Source organism: Liolophura sinensis, chromosome 1 (genome assembly GCF_032854445.1).
Source record: "Liolophura sinensis isolate JHLJ2023 chromosome 1, CUHK_Ljap_v2, whole genome shotgun sequence".
NCBI classification, from domain to species: Eukaryota; Metazoa; Mollusca; class Polyplacophora; order Chitonida; family Chitonidae; genus Liolophura; species Liolophura sinensis.
Genome location: NC_088295.1, coordinates 65,089,094 through 65,106,229, shown reverse-complemented (window position 1 = coordinate 65,106,229; position 17,136 = coordinate 65,089,094). Strand labels below are relative to the sequence as shown.

Sequence of the window (17,136 nt, the reverse complement as noted above, 5' to 3'; positions counted from 1 at the left end):
ATATTACACAGATGTAGTATTACACACTACCACATGAAGTGAGACAAACACTACATATAATTCATGAGAAAACTGCGTGTATTGAGAAGATGATATGACCTACTACAAGCAAGAGACTTAAAGGTCAATGTTAATAAAATTCATCATATAAGCCCTACTGTCCTAATAAGTATTTCTGTTATTCAGTTCTTCAAAACATGCCACGGGTAGAACCTTTCTCACAGAGAGGCCCATCAGGACCATACATGACGAATTGTGTGTATTCTATGTCTTCTAACATTAAGTACATATACCACAAACCACTACACTTTCGGAGAACATAAATTAAACTAAATCATCTGTCCAATAATAATAAGCTTCCTACCAAGATTGTTAAATCTTTACATTGACCACTGATAAACACAAACTTTTTATTAAAATCCCCAACCTGATCAGCTCATTATGAGGCTTGCAGCCATATTTAGGAGCCAACATGTAGTTAGTATCAAATCATCTCTTTTGTCCAGTGTCCATTGTACAGCTCAAGCCATGCGTACTCCTAATAACATGAACACAGAGACAGTTTGATAAAAGAGGTGTGGACTAACAAGCTCAATCAATCCTAACACCAAATCTAAGAACAGTCATCATTAATGGTACGAGCAATGTGTTTTGTACTTTTTTCAAGTTCAATGCACATATTGCTATCTACAGGGGACACAGTTTTCTAACTTAAGACATATACTCATCACTTTTAATTATACAGTCATATCACAATACATTGTTTATAAGCAGATGTGACAAAAAAATCTAACAGATTTTAGGCTTAAAAGCTAATTATGGATTTAGATTGCAGGCTTTAATCAGAATACGGTCAATCTTCAACTTTTCAACCATTAAAGTAATATTTTCAGTGGAATTTATGTATACAATTATCATGAAAGGTAAAAATGATTTGTTTGTGTGATTAAAGATATAAATACAAATTATTTCTCTACACCCATAGTTCTCTCAGAATGTTTCAAAATATTGGTTGTAGAGGCAGTTGAAAGGGATGAAGAATTAGGGTGCCGGTATTTCATTAGTTTGGGGGGGGGGGGGGAGAGAAGAACTTAGGATAACAAGTTGGTATATGTACAAGTATGTATCATATTTGTAATTGTTTTGAGAGGGGAAGATAATGAATTCAGATTCAGAAATGTTACAATATTTTGTTGTTTTGTTTTGCTGTTTGTTTATTTCTTACGCTACATATTTGCATGCATGTATGATCTCTGTCCCTTGTACAACTGACAAAATTTCTTCTGTTCAAAACATTACAGCTCAGGGTTGAAACAATTCAATCTCTTTTATATCACAATTTTTTAGTACAACCTGAAAAGAAATCATATTACCATGTGGAGATATCAATTCTTCACATTTATAAATCTGATAATAAATGCATACAGTATACCTGAGACTGGGACACATATTTTGGACCTCTAGGAACTGCATATGCATGCTCTGAATTATGACACTTGTGTTGTGCAGCCTAAATACTGAGTTAAAGGGTCATTTTTCTGAGAGATTTAAAAATGTAATATGATATATTTTTAAGACATTTATGGTACAAACATTATTACTTCCAGCTTTATTTATAGATCATAAAAATATGTACAGATGTTATCAGCTGTTTCAATTTGTTCTAGTACATATATATACTGTTACTGTATTATACTTGCATGAACAAGTGTATAATTTCTACAAGTGCTACATAAACTGGGATAGACCTACTAGAAATGATGGCACTACACAAAAAATATGTACCAGAAAAAAAAAACTATTTTGAATTTCACAATTTACAGAGGTGGTTTCTATGACTATACAGATTACCATCTGGAGTTGAACCCACAATACCAGTAAATAACTAAATATAATTACAATCAGATTTTTTAAAGATCATTCACATATCAAAGAGAATTGACAGGAAATGGACAAATTAGAGTTTAATAATCAAGTGAATAGATCTAAAGTTTGGAGCACTAATTACCTGTTGTTAAATTAACAGCAACTCAGCACGATTTGTTTGCATCATTTAGACCACAGACAAATACGGATTGTGGTGGCAGATAGCTATCCATGTCAATTGGAGGGTGAACCCTCTGTCCCACCTTTAAATGTTTGTATAAGTACGTCATCTGTGATAAAATGCCAATTATAATGTACCTTGTCTTTAGGAGCATACAACCACTTAAAGATATTTGTTTAAATTTTACCTCAGGCTAAAATATACAAATTCACAAGAGATAGTTAATTGAAGACAGAACATTCCACACCGGACAGTGAAGATCCAAAGATATGACCAAGACAACTGAATAAAACGAAAACCCTCACATGCCTTGAATTTAACTTTGATGATAAAGCAAAGCAAACAGATGGAGTTCAGAGACAAAGCCCTCAATCTATTTTTATTCCACAATATAAATCTTACACCTAATGCTATCAGGCTAAAAGTTGACATAAACTGACCTATTTTAGTTTTTCAGAAATACTTTTCAAAACAGTCCCCACTAGCATAATACTTTTGTACGAAATCTTTAAATTTTGCAATTCAGTTTGCAGACATCAAGATTTTAAACATATTAGTACTAAGACATTGAGAGTTTTAAAACTACACAACTGGCTAACATGATCTAGACAGCTAACATGATTTACTGACATTTAGTTGTCTGGCTCTGAGGTACAAGTACATGTAATAATTTATATGATTTGCTTATTTTGACTAGAGGAAGAAAAACGGGCAGAGACCAGAAAAAAAACACGGCCATCCAAAGGTTGCTGGAAGGCTTTTCCACCAACGACCGGAGAGGAAGCCAGCATGAGGTCGACTTGAACTCACAGTGACTGCATTAGTGAGACAGACGCTCTTGCGCTGTTCATCATTATGGTAACTCAAACTGATCATCATTATGATAACTCACACTGTTCATCATTATGATAACTGAAACTATTCATCATTAAGATAACTCAAATTGTTCATCATTATGATAACTCAAACTGTTCATCATTATGATAACTGAAACTATTCATCATTATGATAACTCAAATTGTTCATCATTATGAATAACTGAAACTATTCATCATTATGATAACTCAAATTGTTCATCATTATGATCACTCAAACTGTTCATCATTATAACTTGAACTGTTCATCATTATGATAACTCAAATTGTTCATCATTAAGATCACTCAAGCTGTTCATCCAACTGATGAAACTCATCAACTCTTGTCAGTTGATTGTGTCTATATCAGATTGATGATTCTCAAACTGTTTATCAGGCTGATGACTCTCAAACTGTTCATCACCTTATTTTTAATGACTAATAATTCTCAAACTAATGATCCTCATGGTGTTCATGAGACTCATGATTCTCAAACTGCTCAGACAGTTCATCAGACGGATGATTTTCAAACTGTTCATTAAACTGATGATTCTCAACAGTTCATCAGACTAATGTCTCAAAATATTCATAAAAATAACAATTCTCAAAAGGTTCAACACTCAGATACATGATTCTCAAACTGTTCATCAGACTGATGTTCATCAGATTAGCAATTTTGTCATATCAGACTGATGATTCTCAAACAGTTCATCAGACTGACCCATGACTTCCTTGTTCACCATGTTCCTTTGCTGCCATCCATTTCCTGCACACCTTTTACTGTATGCCTGGAGATGTGTAGGATTTTGTAAGATTCAATACAGCGTTGTATTGAAAAACTTTCTGTGATCTGGTTGTCTTCTGATGAACGTCATGTTTCCTCATTTTGATAATTTCAAGACCTTTCAAAAGTGAAAATTGAAAGATCATGAAATACTGTGTAACTATTCATGTTTTGTACACCTGTAAACTTTAAAATCTTGTATATTTACCAAGTCTATACCTGAGCAGCTATACCCTATTCTCCCTGCGATTCAATGACCAGCAGACATATATCAACCTCTGAGATCTGTTACCTGTGATGTTCAGCTGAGCAGAACATGCTCCAAGCTTGCCCTACCTTTACTGCCATTCTCACTGCTGGACGACCTCCTAGAGCTGCCTGATGACCTGCTCTCACCTGTGTTACCTGAAAGACACACCACATTCTGACTTAACTGTACATCTAAATGAGCACATAATGCAATGATGGAGAGCAGGCTGTGGTCTAGTGGTTAGAGTGGCTTGCCGTTTAATCTCCAAAACAGATGATGTGCGGGTTCAAACCCAGCCTTGGATACGGGATTTGTATATTTCGTCACTCTCACTCCTTGTGTGAGGCTTTCGTGACGTTTCAGTCAAGTACACTTGTGTAGTTGTGCTGTCAAACGTCTATTTAAGACCACTATGGAGGCCACATCTCACATCACATGTGGGACAGTTTGTCTGTGCTTTTTCAAGGGTCAGTGGTTTTATACATTGGGCACTCCAGTTTCCTCTACCCATAAAACTGATTCACATCATAAAAGAGGGAGATTTTTCAGTGTGGCATTAAGCAACAAAAACATGCATTAATGCAATATTTACAATTTTGAAATTCCTGCACCATAATCAAGATATTTAAATTCTTTTTCAACACACATTAATTTATTTTGTTGGAGATTTCTTCTGTTTTTCAATAAAAATGTTGAGTTAAAAAGTACATGTAGACTATCTGTACGTTGTTAAGTTGGTGGCTTTCAGTGTGAGTATGTCACAGACTTTTGTGTATACATCTGTCATCACATATTATTATCTATTTGACGCAAATTAAGTCAGTGAGTGAGTGCTTGAGTTTAACATCGTACTTAACAATTTTTCAATCATATGACAACGAAGGAATCCTTAGAGTGCATGTAATGAGCCTCCTTGTTGCAGAACGAATTTCCGCCGCTCTTTTACTCAGATGCCTTACCGAAGGCAAGTAAGCCGCCCTGCCCGAGCCATTATACTGACACTGGTCAACCAGTTGTTGCACTATCCTCTTCATGCTGAACGCCAATTAACAAACATGTCTACTGTAATTCTTCCACCTTCTCACATGTTTGCAAAGTATTTATTCAAGCATGTTCTGAAGGCATTACACTTTTTGTAAATTTGCCACTCTAAAAAATGCAGTTTTGTCTCCAAACTCTAATTAAAAATGTACTTAAATTAAAAGTTGCTCTTTCCTATGCAAAAATGTTGGGGAAATAGGCTATTAACAATAATAAACTGGTAATAAACAGTTGTTATATTGTCAGTGGTACAGATTTGTGAGTATATGGTAAGATCAACTTAATCAACTGAACGAGTATTTTAGACCCTACATACCATACTTTCCCTACAATTCCAGACGTATTTTAAGACACAATACACCATGATGCCTTGCAAGGGCTGTTGTCATAAGTTCTTAAATGATCTCTCAAAGGACTAGGGGATAATAGAACAGAGTACCAGTAGTGATAGATGCATGTACATGTAATTCAGTGGCTGAGTGAGGTGACGAGAAACTCCCTGCCACGCTCATAATTTCTCAAGTACAAAAAGGTAGGAAGTAAGATTTACACTCAGTTATACACTCATTTCTCCCTAGTGAAGAACTTTCTTAAACTTCAATATTCTGTTTATTAAAACAAAAAGTTTGGTATTTCTTTGCTGGAGACATGAATTTTACAATTGAGAAGCAGATTTTCAATTAGAATATTGATAGTTGTGTGTTTACACATGTACCTTACACAGTGTAACAGCACCATTCATGTTGTGGTGAGAAAAAAAATGTACCAGGATTGCAATTTCAACAACTTCACCCTTCAAAAAAAACAGGCACTTAAGGATCTGGCTAAGTTTTGATGGTTTTCCAGGGTTTGGAATTTTTACATACTTCCCAGGTGTTTCTAGGCCCTGTAGGCCTATGAACACAATTAAAAATGCTTAGCATTTAGTTGTTCAATCAGAACTGATGTTGATGCAAGTTATGTTCCTTGAGATTTATTCATTTATTTGATTGCTGTTTAACACCAAGCTCAGGTTTATGCTTGCGGAAAGTGAAAAGGCCAGAATAAACCACCAGTTGTTGTCAATTACCTGACAAACCTCTTGATTAGAGCAGCAGTCAAAATGGTGAGAGCTTGATTCTATTATTATTTATTTGACTGGTATTTTACCCCATACTCAAGAATATTTCACTTATATGACGGCAGCCAGCAATATAGTGGGAGGAAACCCGGCAGAACCCGTGGGAAACCCACAACCATCTGCAGGCCTTCCCTCGTACGGCTGGAGAGGAGGCCAGCATGAGCTGGGCTTGAACTCACAGCGACCACATTGGTGAGAGGCTCCTGGGTCAATGAGCCACGCTGGAGGCCCCCATCTCATTCTGTGTGACGTGGGACTATTATAAACAGGGTACTATTGGGGTTGACGTAATTTAAACACAACCTGACTTATTCAAAACTATTAGACTTGCATTTCCTATACCTGTATCTCTCTTAACTAATTTTCAACATATTTCCTCTACAGTTGCTATCTATGTAGCATATAAAGGAAGGTATCAAGAGAAAATCTCAAACATGTAAAATTTCTTACCTGATTGCTGAGCCAAAGATGTGAGCTGAGTAGATTGCTTAATTAACGAAACACGGTAAAAATAATTTCTCCAAAACGTCTCTTCTGTTATTCTGTAATAAAAACAGAAATAGAGAATACACGTAGGTAGTTTTGAAAATAATATAGCGACAAGCTATTAGAATTCTTTATTAACAAACTTTGGAGGCAACAAAACAGAACAAGAATTTGGATATACTGCACATACCCGAAAAAGAATATCAATGCCTGAGTATTAGAACTGGGTTAGCTGTGTTTTGATATCCACTTTAGTCATTATCAATCAAGGAATAATGATGTTTCGATTCACATTTGTAGAATATTAATTTAATATTAAATTAAACAAGGATATGGTATGGTATTAAGTGACCGTATGAGAACTTGTGTACAGTTTTGCCACGTTTATCGTAACAAGAAAGAGTATACCTGGTGAAGGCATGTCATCAACATAAAATTTGCAGTCTGACATGAATGAATGAATGTTTGGGGTTTAACGTCATACTTCTTTTTCAGTCACATGACGCAGAGGAGTCGGGTGTGTGGACATATACTGTGTCTTCTTGTTGCAGGGTGAGTCTATGCTGCCAAAGTGCTGCCATCTGCAGTTTGAATACCAGCTCAAATCTCATATTTACAGGTTGTGGTAAGGTATGACATATGACAATGGCAAAATGTATGTAGAGTTGCACAATGTAACAGCAGAAAGGGCAATGACAGAATGTCATCAACATAAAACTTACTGCTTGGGTACCAGTTCAAATCTCATTTTTTGAAGGTTGCTGTCTTCTTGCAGAGTTGCCACAGCCACAGGGAAAGTTGACTGGAAGTCAAAGTTGAACTGTACACCAGAGGGTGGGTTTCTCATAAAGTTCCTCTTGTCCTGAAATATTTGTTTATTTATTATTTACCTTTCTATCTAATTAATCGATGTAGTTTAATGCCCTACACAAAACTTATTCACTTATAGAGGAGGTCAGTTGATAGGAGGAAATAAGGAGTGGCCAGAGTAAACCATTAACCTTTGGCAAGTTACAGGTGAACTTTATCACATGATATACATGTACGTCTTATTAGTGACAGGCAAGTGGTGTCCAGTGAACTTCATGTAAGACCAACTGATAGAGCACAGACAACTGCTTATTGCCACCAAGGCCATCAAGGCCAAGAGAACAATGGCAGCAGCAGTACCAGAAAAGCTGGTGTCCAAGAATGGAATTGAACCCAGATCACAGAGATTGACAGACAATAACCTTTAACAATGTGGCCAAAATCCCACCCCTCTTGCAATATCTGACAAAAACAAACATCAATACCTGTAACTATATAAGCCAGTCTCTGTTATGTCTGTTTGATAAAAATGTGTCACTATGAAAATTAAAAACCCACATTCAAAGTCAGAGCTGTCTTAGTGTGAGAAATACAGGTATGCTTGGTAAGTCTAAAATATGCTTAGCCCGAGTTGAGTTTTCGGTATGCCACATTTATTAAAGTGTGATCAGGGCTGCAAGAATGAACCCAGGAATCCCATCTCCACTGTCATTCAATCAGTACATGAATTCTCTATCCCACTAAAGTTGCAAGGCTTCAAAAGGGGAAATTTTGTTATTTGTACTTCCTGAATTCAATATGATGAGCCATTTGTCACAAACTGAGAACTCATAATGGCAAACTAATTCATGACGAGCTGAAAGAGGAGGGGTACATATTTTAGTCTCTTCCATTACTGATAAGGCAATAATAACTGAAAGAAATCCTAAATCTCAGAGAAACATCCAAAGAATAAACATTACTTATGTACAAACAAACCCAAAGCTATATGACTAACGATAAACGGCGGAAAAAATGAAATAGGCAAAATCTACGTGAGCATGGGCCAACAGACCTTGGAGAGCGCCAGAATTTGTGCCTTCATCTGTTCTTCTTCATTGTAACCCACCCAGGGTGGGACAGCCGCCTCAGACTTATTCTTTTTCTCCTTCTTTTCCGTCACAAATTTATCCTGCTCCTTGGAGAACTCCCCCAGTAATGTCTGGCAAAAGCACAGATACATGCATCAACATTAATTTGGAGTAAGTTAGAGCATACTTGGGGCTTAACGTTGCACTTAGCAATTTTTCAGTCATATGACAATGAAGGAATCCTTAAGGTGCATGTAATGCCTCCTTGTTGCAGGATTTCCACTGCTCTTTTATTTAGTGCTGCTTCACTGAGACAACTCACCGAAGGCAAGTGAGCCTCCCCGTCAGAGCCATTATACTGATACGGGTCAACCAGCCGTTGCATTATCCCTTTCATGATGAACACCAAGCGAGGAAGTCACAACTAAGATCTTAAGTGTGACTCGACCCAGGACTGACCCTGGATATACTGCTCCCAAAGCGGACGCTCTACCAACAGCGCTATCAGGGCCGGTGATTAATTTGGAAGAGCTAATAGACACTCATATTCAATCATCACTTAAAGTGAATGCAAGCGTGTAATTATACAGGCCAATGTAAGCTACTTGTTCATTTTATATTACCCTCTTGTATCTTAACTTTGATGGTAAATAATTAAAAAACATATCCTTTCAAAAAAACATTCTTATTGGAATTCACATACATTTTATATGTAAGTAAATAACTATAAAATAATTACTGCCCCAAAAAGGTAATATGAAATGGACAATTACGTAGCAAGGGTCTTACATACATGTACAGGAAATCTTATCCATTACTAATTGCCTTCCTCTCTAGCCGTATGTGGGAAGTCTGCCAGCACCCTGTTGGTGGTCAGGGGTTTCATCCGGGCTCTGCACGGTTTTATCCCACCATAATGCTGGCTGCCATCATATAAGGAAATATTCTTGAGAACGGTGTAAAACACCAATAAAATAAAGAAATATTTCGAACGGCTAACTACATTTACATGTAAAGTTTAATTACCACTGAGAGAATAGGAATCAAAGAAAGTATTATGAACTCGAGAATCATTAACTGACAATTTAAAGAAATTCAGAATAAATCCAACACGGTGTATAAATTATGCTTCTAACTATTTTTTAAATAATTTAAATCACATCATGACATGTGAACAGTAAATATATCTATACTTACATTTACATATACCTATTTGTAAATGTTAAAGATGAACTCATAAAGTTACATCTACATGTAGGTCTTCTCAGTAATGCAGACACTTACTTGTATTTATGTGAATGAAATTCCATTCAGGGGAAACAATCTGGTAAAGGAACCTGACTTGATATAATGAAGTTATCCCCCTTGATGCAAATATCAAGTATACTTAAACCATACCCCTAGTCTTCAGCAAAGAAATGAAATGGGAAGATTTCCAAAAGGATTATAACAGTCCATACACTCAAACAGATTCCATTAGAAAAAATAATGACCATGTTAATTTACCAGTATGCTGTCCAAGTGTTTACTTATTGTTTTGATTGTTGTTTTATGCTATACTAAACAATTTTCCCTTATACATGTATATGATGGTCGTTAGTATAATGGTTGTAGTAAACTGAAGTGTATGGGATAAACCACCGACCATTAGGAATTTACTGACAAACTTTCCAGCATACAATAAGCAAACGTTTGTGAAGACAAGTGTCTTCCAACGAATGTAAGCGTACACAAAAAGCCCATGTGTGCATCTGACTGCTTACTGTGACCGCGGCACCATGTACAAGGACAGTTGTGGAACCTACAAATGTCAGTTAATTATGAATGAAGGAAAGCGGAGCGCCTAATGTTAATGCCCTGTTTTAAGAAGGACAATTACAAGTATATGCTGCCCACATTCTATGTGAATATGGCATCAGACTTTTGGTGTACATGTAATATGGTATGTGCATTGTTTTCACCTTTTCTTCCACTGTATGCTTCAGCTTTGTTGCTGTACTAGCCACTGTCTGGCCAGCAATCTTCCCAAAACTGTACAGATAACCTGAAATATATATATATACATAATACAGCACATCTTTTGCCACATGTTCTTTTAACCAATAAAATAACTAGATAATAAATATCAAAAGAATACATGTTATTTATTTTAATGTATAATACTGCATTATCATTTGCACAGTAGCCAGCAAACATAATAAGTACTATATTTATAGGTACTAAAAATTCAAAGTATACAAGTAACAATTACTTGTGTTCATGTTTCCACTACTGTTCTTGCCACAATATCACTGAAATATTGCTGCTGTCATGGTAACCCATACTCATGTTTTAACTCATGATTCTGAACTGATATGATCATATGCAGGTGGTATAATATCAGATATAGGGAGAGTGCAACTTTCACAACCACTGTGGAAATGTAAAACATACTGGTATGCTTAGAAACTGGCCTAATAACTTAGTACTGAAAGTCACATTATTTTGAAGTTTCAGACACAAAATAAATTAAAGCTCTAAAACACTCTCGATTCCAATACAATCAATCATCAACAACATAGTAATTAAGTGATCTAATGGAGAAAATGAAGTCTTCAACAAAACAGATTTGCTGGACAACAGGATGTGTACTGCCAATACTGGCCTCCTACTGTGGAGTTAATCACTCAATGCCACTGCCACTGGTTTCAGGGCAAGAGTCATGCTCTGAACAAAGCAGCACTTGTATCCACTGTGGATATCCACACTTACTGCCCCATTCCTTAGCTGTGTTCACGGCCAGAGCAGACACATCTTCGAGGGCCTGACTGGCATCTTTAGACTTGTTTTCCTCTGCATTATTTTCCGTGCCTCGCTTCTCCACGGATTTATCAGGGACGTCAGCTGGCTTGTCAACTGCACTGTCACCTTTAGGCTCGCTTGTCACAGTGTTCTCCTTATTTTCCGAGGATGATTTCTCCGTCAACTCCTCGCTCTTCTCTCCAACACCCAACCAGCTTGTCACGGAGCTGAACATCGTTATGGTTTGAGACCCAAATTATCTAAATTATCAACAAAATAAAACTCTGGACGATGTAAACATTGCAAAAACTGACGTCACCTGCCCGAATTTTCCGTACCTCTTCCAAATATAGAACTGCTCACAAACACGACATGGATACTCCACAATTAAATATCTCCACAGTAAAGAAGACATCAGCGCTGCTAGTCATGGTAAGGAATTGAAATAAATTGGATGGATATAAAAAATAGGGATCCTTCCGAAAATGTTATTTGGACACACGGGTTTTGAACACCAGATATTTTCCAGTTCTCACTCAATTTTGTCTTTTTTTGTAATTTCTTGGATTCTCCACAATACGGATGTTGTAAATTTGACCTATTTGTTTAGTAAATTATCCAGTTGCTCGCCGTACGTGGAGATTTTAGTCGACAATAAGACAACGTGAGAAGGCAAAACCGAAAGGTAAATAACGATGGCAACTTTCTTTGGAGAAGTCCTGCCTGTCCATTCCCGTGCTGTTGATGATGATGATGATGACGATGAGACAGATTGTGTGGATTTCTGGTAATTGATCATAACAGTGGTGCGCCTTACCTATACTACTAGTAGGCCTATCACAGTAACTTGCAATAAGCAACAACAACACCAGATTAACACTAACCGGTAACCCTCAAAATCAGCGTTGCTCACTAGGACACTTACTAGGGACTAAATTATAATTGAAAACAGAGTGTCAGTGTTTTTTAATATTTTTAGCATGTATTGTGTACTCCCGAGAAATCGTATCTTTTATAGGCCCTATTGACATCCACATTCTATTTGTGTTGACCGCTCTGGTGGCCTAATGGTTAGAGCATTTGCTTCGAAGTGGGATCAAACCCGGGTCGGGTCATACCAAAAACTTTAAAAATGGCACTTGTTGCCGCCTAGCTTGGCCCAATCTCAATATAACAAACTGACAGTATATGTACACACCTGATGACTCCTTCTCATCGCATGACTGTTAAGTATGACATTAAACCCAGTCGAAGCATTCATTCATTCTATTTTGTGTCAAGATATGGATAATGCTTCTCATATACAAGTTAACATGTAAAATTGTGTTTCCAGCCCAGCAGTGATAAAATGGAATCCAGACATCAAAGGATTATGTGAGGATATACAGTCAGAGAAATCCCTAGCCTGCTCATCCATGCTGATAGCGGTCGGACCAGCAGCGTCAGGTATTGTATGCTAATTTTAAGCGTGAGCATTGATTTTGTGAGATTTTATCATGTCCATGGGGGCAATAAATACTTGACATTGTTGGAAAGCTTGTTTAATGGAGAAGACAACATGGAAATTATGTCAAAATCAGATGAAAGAGCATGAAAACTTATAATATGGTCTTTGATAATTTTTCTACACTTTCATTCAGGAGAAAAGGGTATTTGAAAATACTTTTGTGTGGTGGTTAATTGGGACCACTTCTTGGTGTATGTAGCACTTGTACTATCATTTAAGGCTTTGTGTGGTCTTACATGATGTTTGTTAAGATCTCTTTCCTTCATCTATGTATGTATATAGCACACAAACTGAATTAGCCTTGCTGATGAAGTCTGTGCCTGACACGTGGAAAAACGTCATCAGGTAAAGTATATGGCAAAGGCCAGTGGTTTACTCTAAACTCCAGTTTACTCCATCATTGACACTGACCACTGTTGAGTGAGTGACATATTTTCAAGCATGTTAAGTGCAGTGTTAAGGAGGAGTAAAACTGTCAACATTGCTAGAGCACTTTTAATTGTCTCAAGCTGACCATACACACTATTAAGTATTTTTAATTGTACATAAATGTTTGAAACCTGATCATCTATTGAGTTTGTAGTAATATATACATAGTGTTACACTGAATACATGTAGTATCCAAGTACCTTAGTTATTATTACTTAGTGTTAGACATGAAATTGACTGTTAATCATTGTGGCTCATTCTAATAGCTGTATTCATCATTGAAAGAAGTTGTAATATGTGATCTTCATTTGTCTCTGAAAATGCTTTTTCATCGACCAAATATTTAGGGCCAATACAATGTTTAGATCTCTGTTCCCCAGGTTTTGTGCACGCCTATCTCATAGACAACGAGTCCGAGGCAATAGCAGCAATATGCACAGGTTTCACGGATGATGATTCCAAACTATTCATCCCCCAGTCACCTACAGATAAGACCTGTCGCCTGTACAGATCTCGCCAGAGTCCGAAGCAGTTTACCTGTATTTGCAACTCTGTTGTCTCACCGGAACAAGCCTTCTCTTGGACCTCACAGGTATCCATGAGCATTTAAATAGGTGTATTTAGTACATTATATTGTATTAAGATCACGACCTGTTAGCTTATAATTGTTAATCCCCTAGCATAAGTGGAGAAGACTATAGGTTTACACCTCCTCTCTCCATTGGCCCTTTTGTCCATCAGTAATCAGTTTTCTTTATTTTATTTGTTTTTTTCATAAACCCTTTTCTTATTGAGTTATAACCTTGTCACTTCAAGTTAAAGACAAACCTAGATGTAAATGGATTTTTCTGTGGCACGTCATTTCTTGTGTAGTATAACATGTTTTCTGCATAAACTGTATGTAGGAGGATAATACTGTACACAAATGTTGGTACTTAACTAATTTACATGAAGTATTTGATTTTACATACATAGAGTAGACCTGCCCAGGTACATTTTTGGCGTATTTTGTACCCCGTTGTATGCCAAAGAAGCATGAAATATGCTTAGAAGCCATATGCGGAAGAAAATAAAATCCAAAGTCTGATTTCGTGTAAGTCCAGATTTAGTATCAGATCCACTATTTTAGCATTCACATTACCCTGAGGATTTAGTAGGAAAATCTAAAACTTGGGAATTAATATAGCTTAAATGTGGTGCGCAAAGGGTTTCCAACAGGTGACTTGTTTATTCCGTCATTTTATGTTAACCCTTGTTATGGAGCATGCTTTTCCTGGCAAAATGGATGGTGATTAAATGCCTGGCAGTGATGTGCATGAAGAAAGTGGATGTAAAAGCACAAAGTCACTTATAGTGAGAAATTCTTGAACAAGCACCCCTTTATAATTCTCAGAATTACAGCATCACAACTGGAAAATACACTTCATCACATGATCAGTACATGTCCCTTGTCCAGAACAGCTGTCATAATCAGTTTAATTCAAGATTTTAGGGTATCCATATATGTGACATTTGTTCACATCTGAACAACACCACAAGCAAACCGTCAAAAAATCCTGATCACAGAAAATATACAGAAAACATCAAAGATTATACACCAGCTAAATATGTTAAATCCTTAATAGCCTCATTATCTTGAAGTAAAACATAAAGAATTTTCCTCTTAATGACTCAAACTAACACACCAAACATGTCTTTTGTTTGCCTCTTGGAACCTTAGCCCCTTTTTTGGAAATTCCTGACACCTCTGTTCTAGTGACACAAGTAAAAGGTAACAGTAATGAAAACTTTTTTACACTGGTGTTTTTAAGTGATTTTTAAGAATGGCTAAAAATATATCTGCGGCATTGTTGTATCGTGATTTTGTACACATAACATTCCATTTGTTCACGTGAACGTGAGTGTTTCTACACGTTATGTTCGCTAGGGGTACGTGTCTGATAGAGATTGAGATACACATGCTGTAGTTGATGATGATTTTATCATATTTTCAGTTATTTGATCATATTGACCTGTCAGAGGCTCAGGTGGCAGTTTTATCATCCTCTGTAACCAGCGAGTACAGGACAGACGTTCCTAGCTCAGAGCTGACAGTACCATTTGTCAAAGCCCTCAGGACCCAGGCATTCACAGGGTCGCCATTTTGTCCTTACCTGGAACAGCCAAATATTGTCAATGGATTACCTGCGCAGAGTAAGTCCACCTTCACATAGTGGTATGGAGGAAGTTGCATTAAATGGGCCATGCTATTTTCACGCTTTGGTTCATTTTTGATTCAATAGACTGATGTAGAACCAAAACAACCAATTATGCCCCTGAAACTGACTGTCATCGTGTGGGTGGAAAGTTCTTGAGTATGGCTTTACCCACCAGTCAAGGAAACAAACAAATAAAGGAAAAGATAGGAAGTAATAAGTATAGTGTACCTCAAAGGAGGCAAATTAATGCATGTACCTTTGTTTAAAAATGGTAGTCTAGGTGTGAAGTTTTATGAAGCTTGAACAAGGCATTTTAATGTTCAGGGAACACCACAAGGATTTGTCATCATTCAAAGGATGACATTATTTGAGGCTTTGTCAAATTTAGACTTTCAGGTTGACTTTCTGTGAAAGTCTTAAGGCAAAAAAGTGCATACTCTTCCACATTTATACTGTAATAACATCTATCATGTTTTTCATGTGTTTGAAGACTTGGCACTGTATTGAGATAAGGGGAGATAATTCATATTTACATAATTCTGGCAATCTCTTGTCTTTACTTGCAGTTTTGACCTACCTACACATCAGGAAACTGAAAGGCATTCTCTACCATTGTTACACGGACACGATATTCTTGGATTCCAGGACAATTAAGGCTTTTAAACCCATCTTGACGACAGCACCATTCAAAGATTCTGTTAAGGTAATTTTAAAGCGTGCATGAAGTCAAAATACTATGTCCTAAATGAAAAGCAATGGGGAACTGTGTATAGAAATACTTTCAAATGCTCTCTTACATTTTTTCTTAACAATAAGTTCGTCAAAAGTAATATTTTTGTAAGGTGATATTTTGAAACCATATTATTTTGAGCAAGTCCATTATAAGTTTGGTCCTGATCAGTTTGTCACAGCTGGTTTCACAGAAGATACATGGAACTATTTTCAAAATGCTCTGTACACAAGTGAGGGAAATTCTTATGAAAATATGTAGCTCACACCGGCTATGTTTCGTTATGTACGTGGAAAAGTCAGACGGTTATGGGTTTCACCTAGTCCCTGTTGGGCTTCTTTCGCAGGCAAGGCTGGCGGCCATTATTTAAGTGAAATTCTTGAGTGTGGGATAAAAAAAAAATTTAAAAAACCCAATAAAGTAAACTAAATAAATGTTATTGTATAATGCAATATTTACTTTATTTAAAGCAGGAGGTAACAAACTGATAAGAAAAGTATATATAACAATAGTATTTGGCAAAATTTAGCAGATACAGCTTGTAGGAACATTTAAGTTATTCTTCTGATTATAAAATATTTTCTTTTGTAGGTTAATCCAAAGGCAGATGAACAGCTTAAACACATTGTGCATTTGCACACAACATCAAATACCCTCTACTTGTGACATTTGATCCTACAAACAGATACTGAGGAACTTTTAAACCTCAGTTGACTAAAATTCACTGTGGAATGTTTCATGCTATCATTTGCACTGTTTTGGGCAGTCATAATATTATATTTGGAGAGAACAAAATGTAGATATTGATATTTAATATGCTCAATGGCATTTTTTTTTTTTTTGGCCTCCAAAAATGTACTGTTGTGGGCAAATTTTCAAGTCACGTAGGGTATGTACTGGATTAGAGTATGACAGGCCACTCAATTCACAGGTCTCTGTGGTGAATGTAAAGTATGGGGCAAAACTGTTGTCAGCCTCTTCCAGAAACACTCCCAGTCCACACAGGACTGCCATGGAAGTTTGATGATG

General features: G+C 36.6%; 2 protein-coding genes across 2 annotated transcripts in view; one reads left to right on the top strand and one right to left on the bottom strand.

Annotated features, from left to right (window-relative positions):
- Positions 1-11,569, bottom strand: part of LOC135481931 (synapse-associated protein 1-like) — a 49,729-nt gene extending 38,160 nt beyond the window's left edge. Inside the window, exons 1-6 of the mRNA XM_064761711.1 lie at positions 11,214-11,569; positions 10,424-10,506; positions 8,447-8,593; positions 7,305-7,444; positions 6,547-6,638; positions 4,022-4,090 (exon numbers count right to left, since the gene is read on the bottom strand). Coding sequence (XP_064617781.1) covers positions 4,022-4,090; positions 6,547-6,638; positions 7,305-7,444; positions 8,447-8,593; positions 10,424-10,506; positions 11,214-11,478 — 796 coding nt within the window. The 5' untranslated portion in view covers positions 11,479-11,569. The remainder of the gene's footprint in view (positions 1-4,021; positions 4,091-6,546; positions 6,639-7,304; positions 7,445-8,446; positions 8,594-10,423; positions 10,507-11,213) is intronic.
- A 369-nt stretch (positions 11,570-11,938) lies between these two features.
- Positions 11,939-16,836, top strand: LOC135463354 (proteasome assembly chaperone 1-like). The gene is made up of 6 exons (XM_064740617.1): positions 11,939-12,030; positions 12,577-12,689; positions 13,560-13,771; positions 15,174-15,372; positions 15,944-16,080; positions 16,699-16,836. Exons 1-6 carry the CDS (start codon positions 11,939-11,941, stop codon positions 16,771-16,773), a joined length of 828 nt encoding a protein of 275 aa, XP_064596687.1. The 3' UTR covers positions 16,774-16,836.
- Positions 16,837-17,136: the final 300 nt, after the last annotated feature.

Bases quoted from the DNA above. Each gene is read 5' to 3' on its own strand.
- LOC135463354 (XM_064740617.1), top strand. From the start codon at position 11,939: ATGGCAACTTTCTTTGGAGAAGTCCTGCCTGTCCATTCCCGTGCTGTT. The intron at 12,031-12,576 runs GTAATTGATCAT...TTGTGTTTCCAG, and splicing joins ACAGATTGTGTGGATTTCTG to CCCAGCAGTGATAAAATGGA. The intron at 16,081-16,698 runs GTAATTTTAAAG...TTTCTTTTGTAG, and splicing joins CATTCAAAGATTCTGTTAAG to GTTAATCCAAAGGCAGATGA.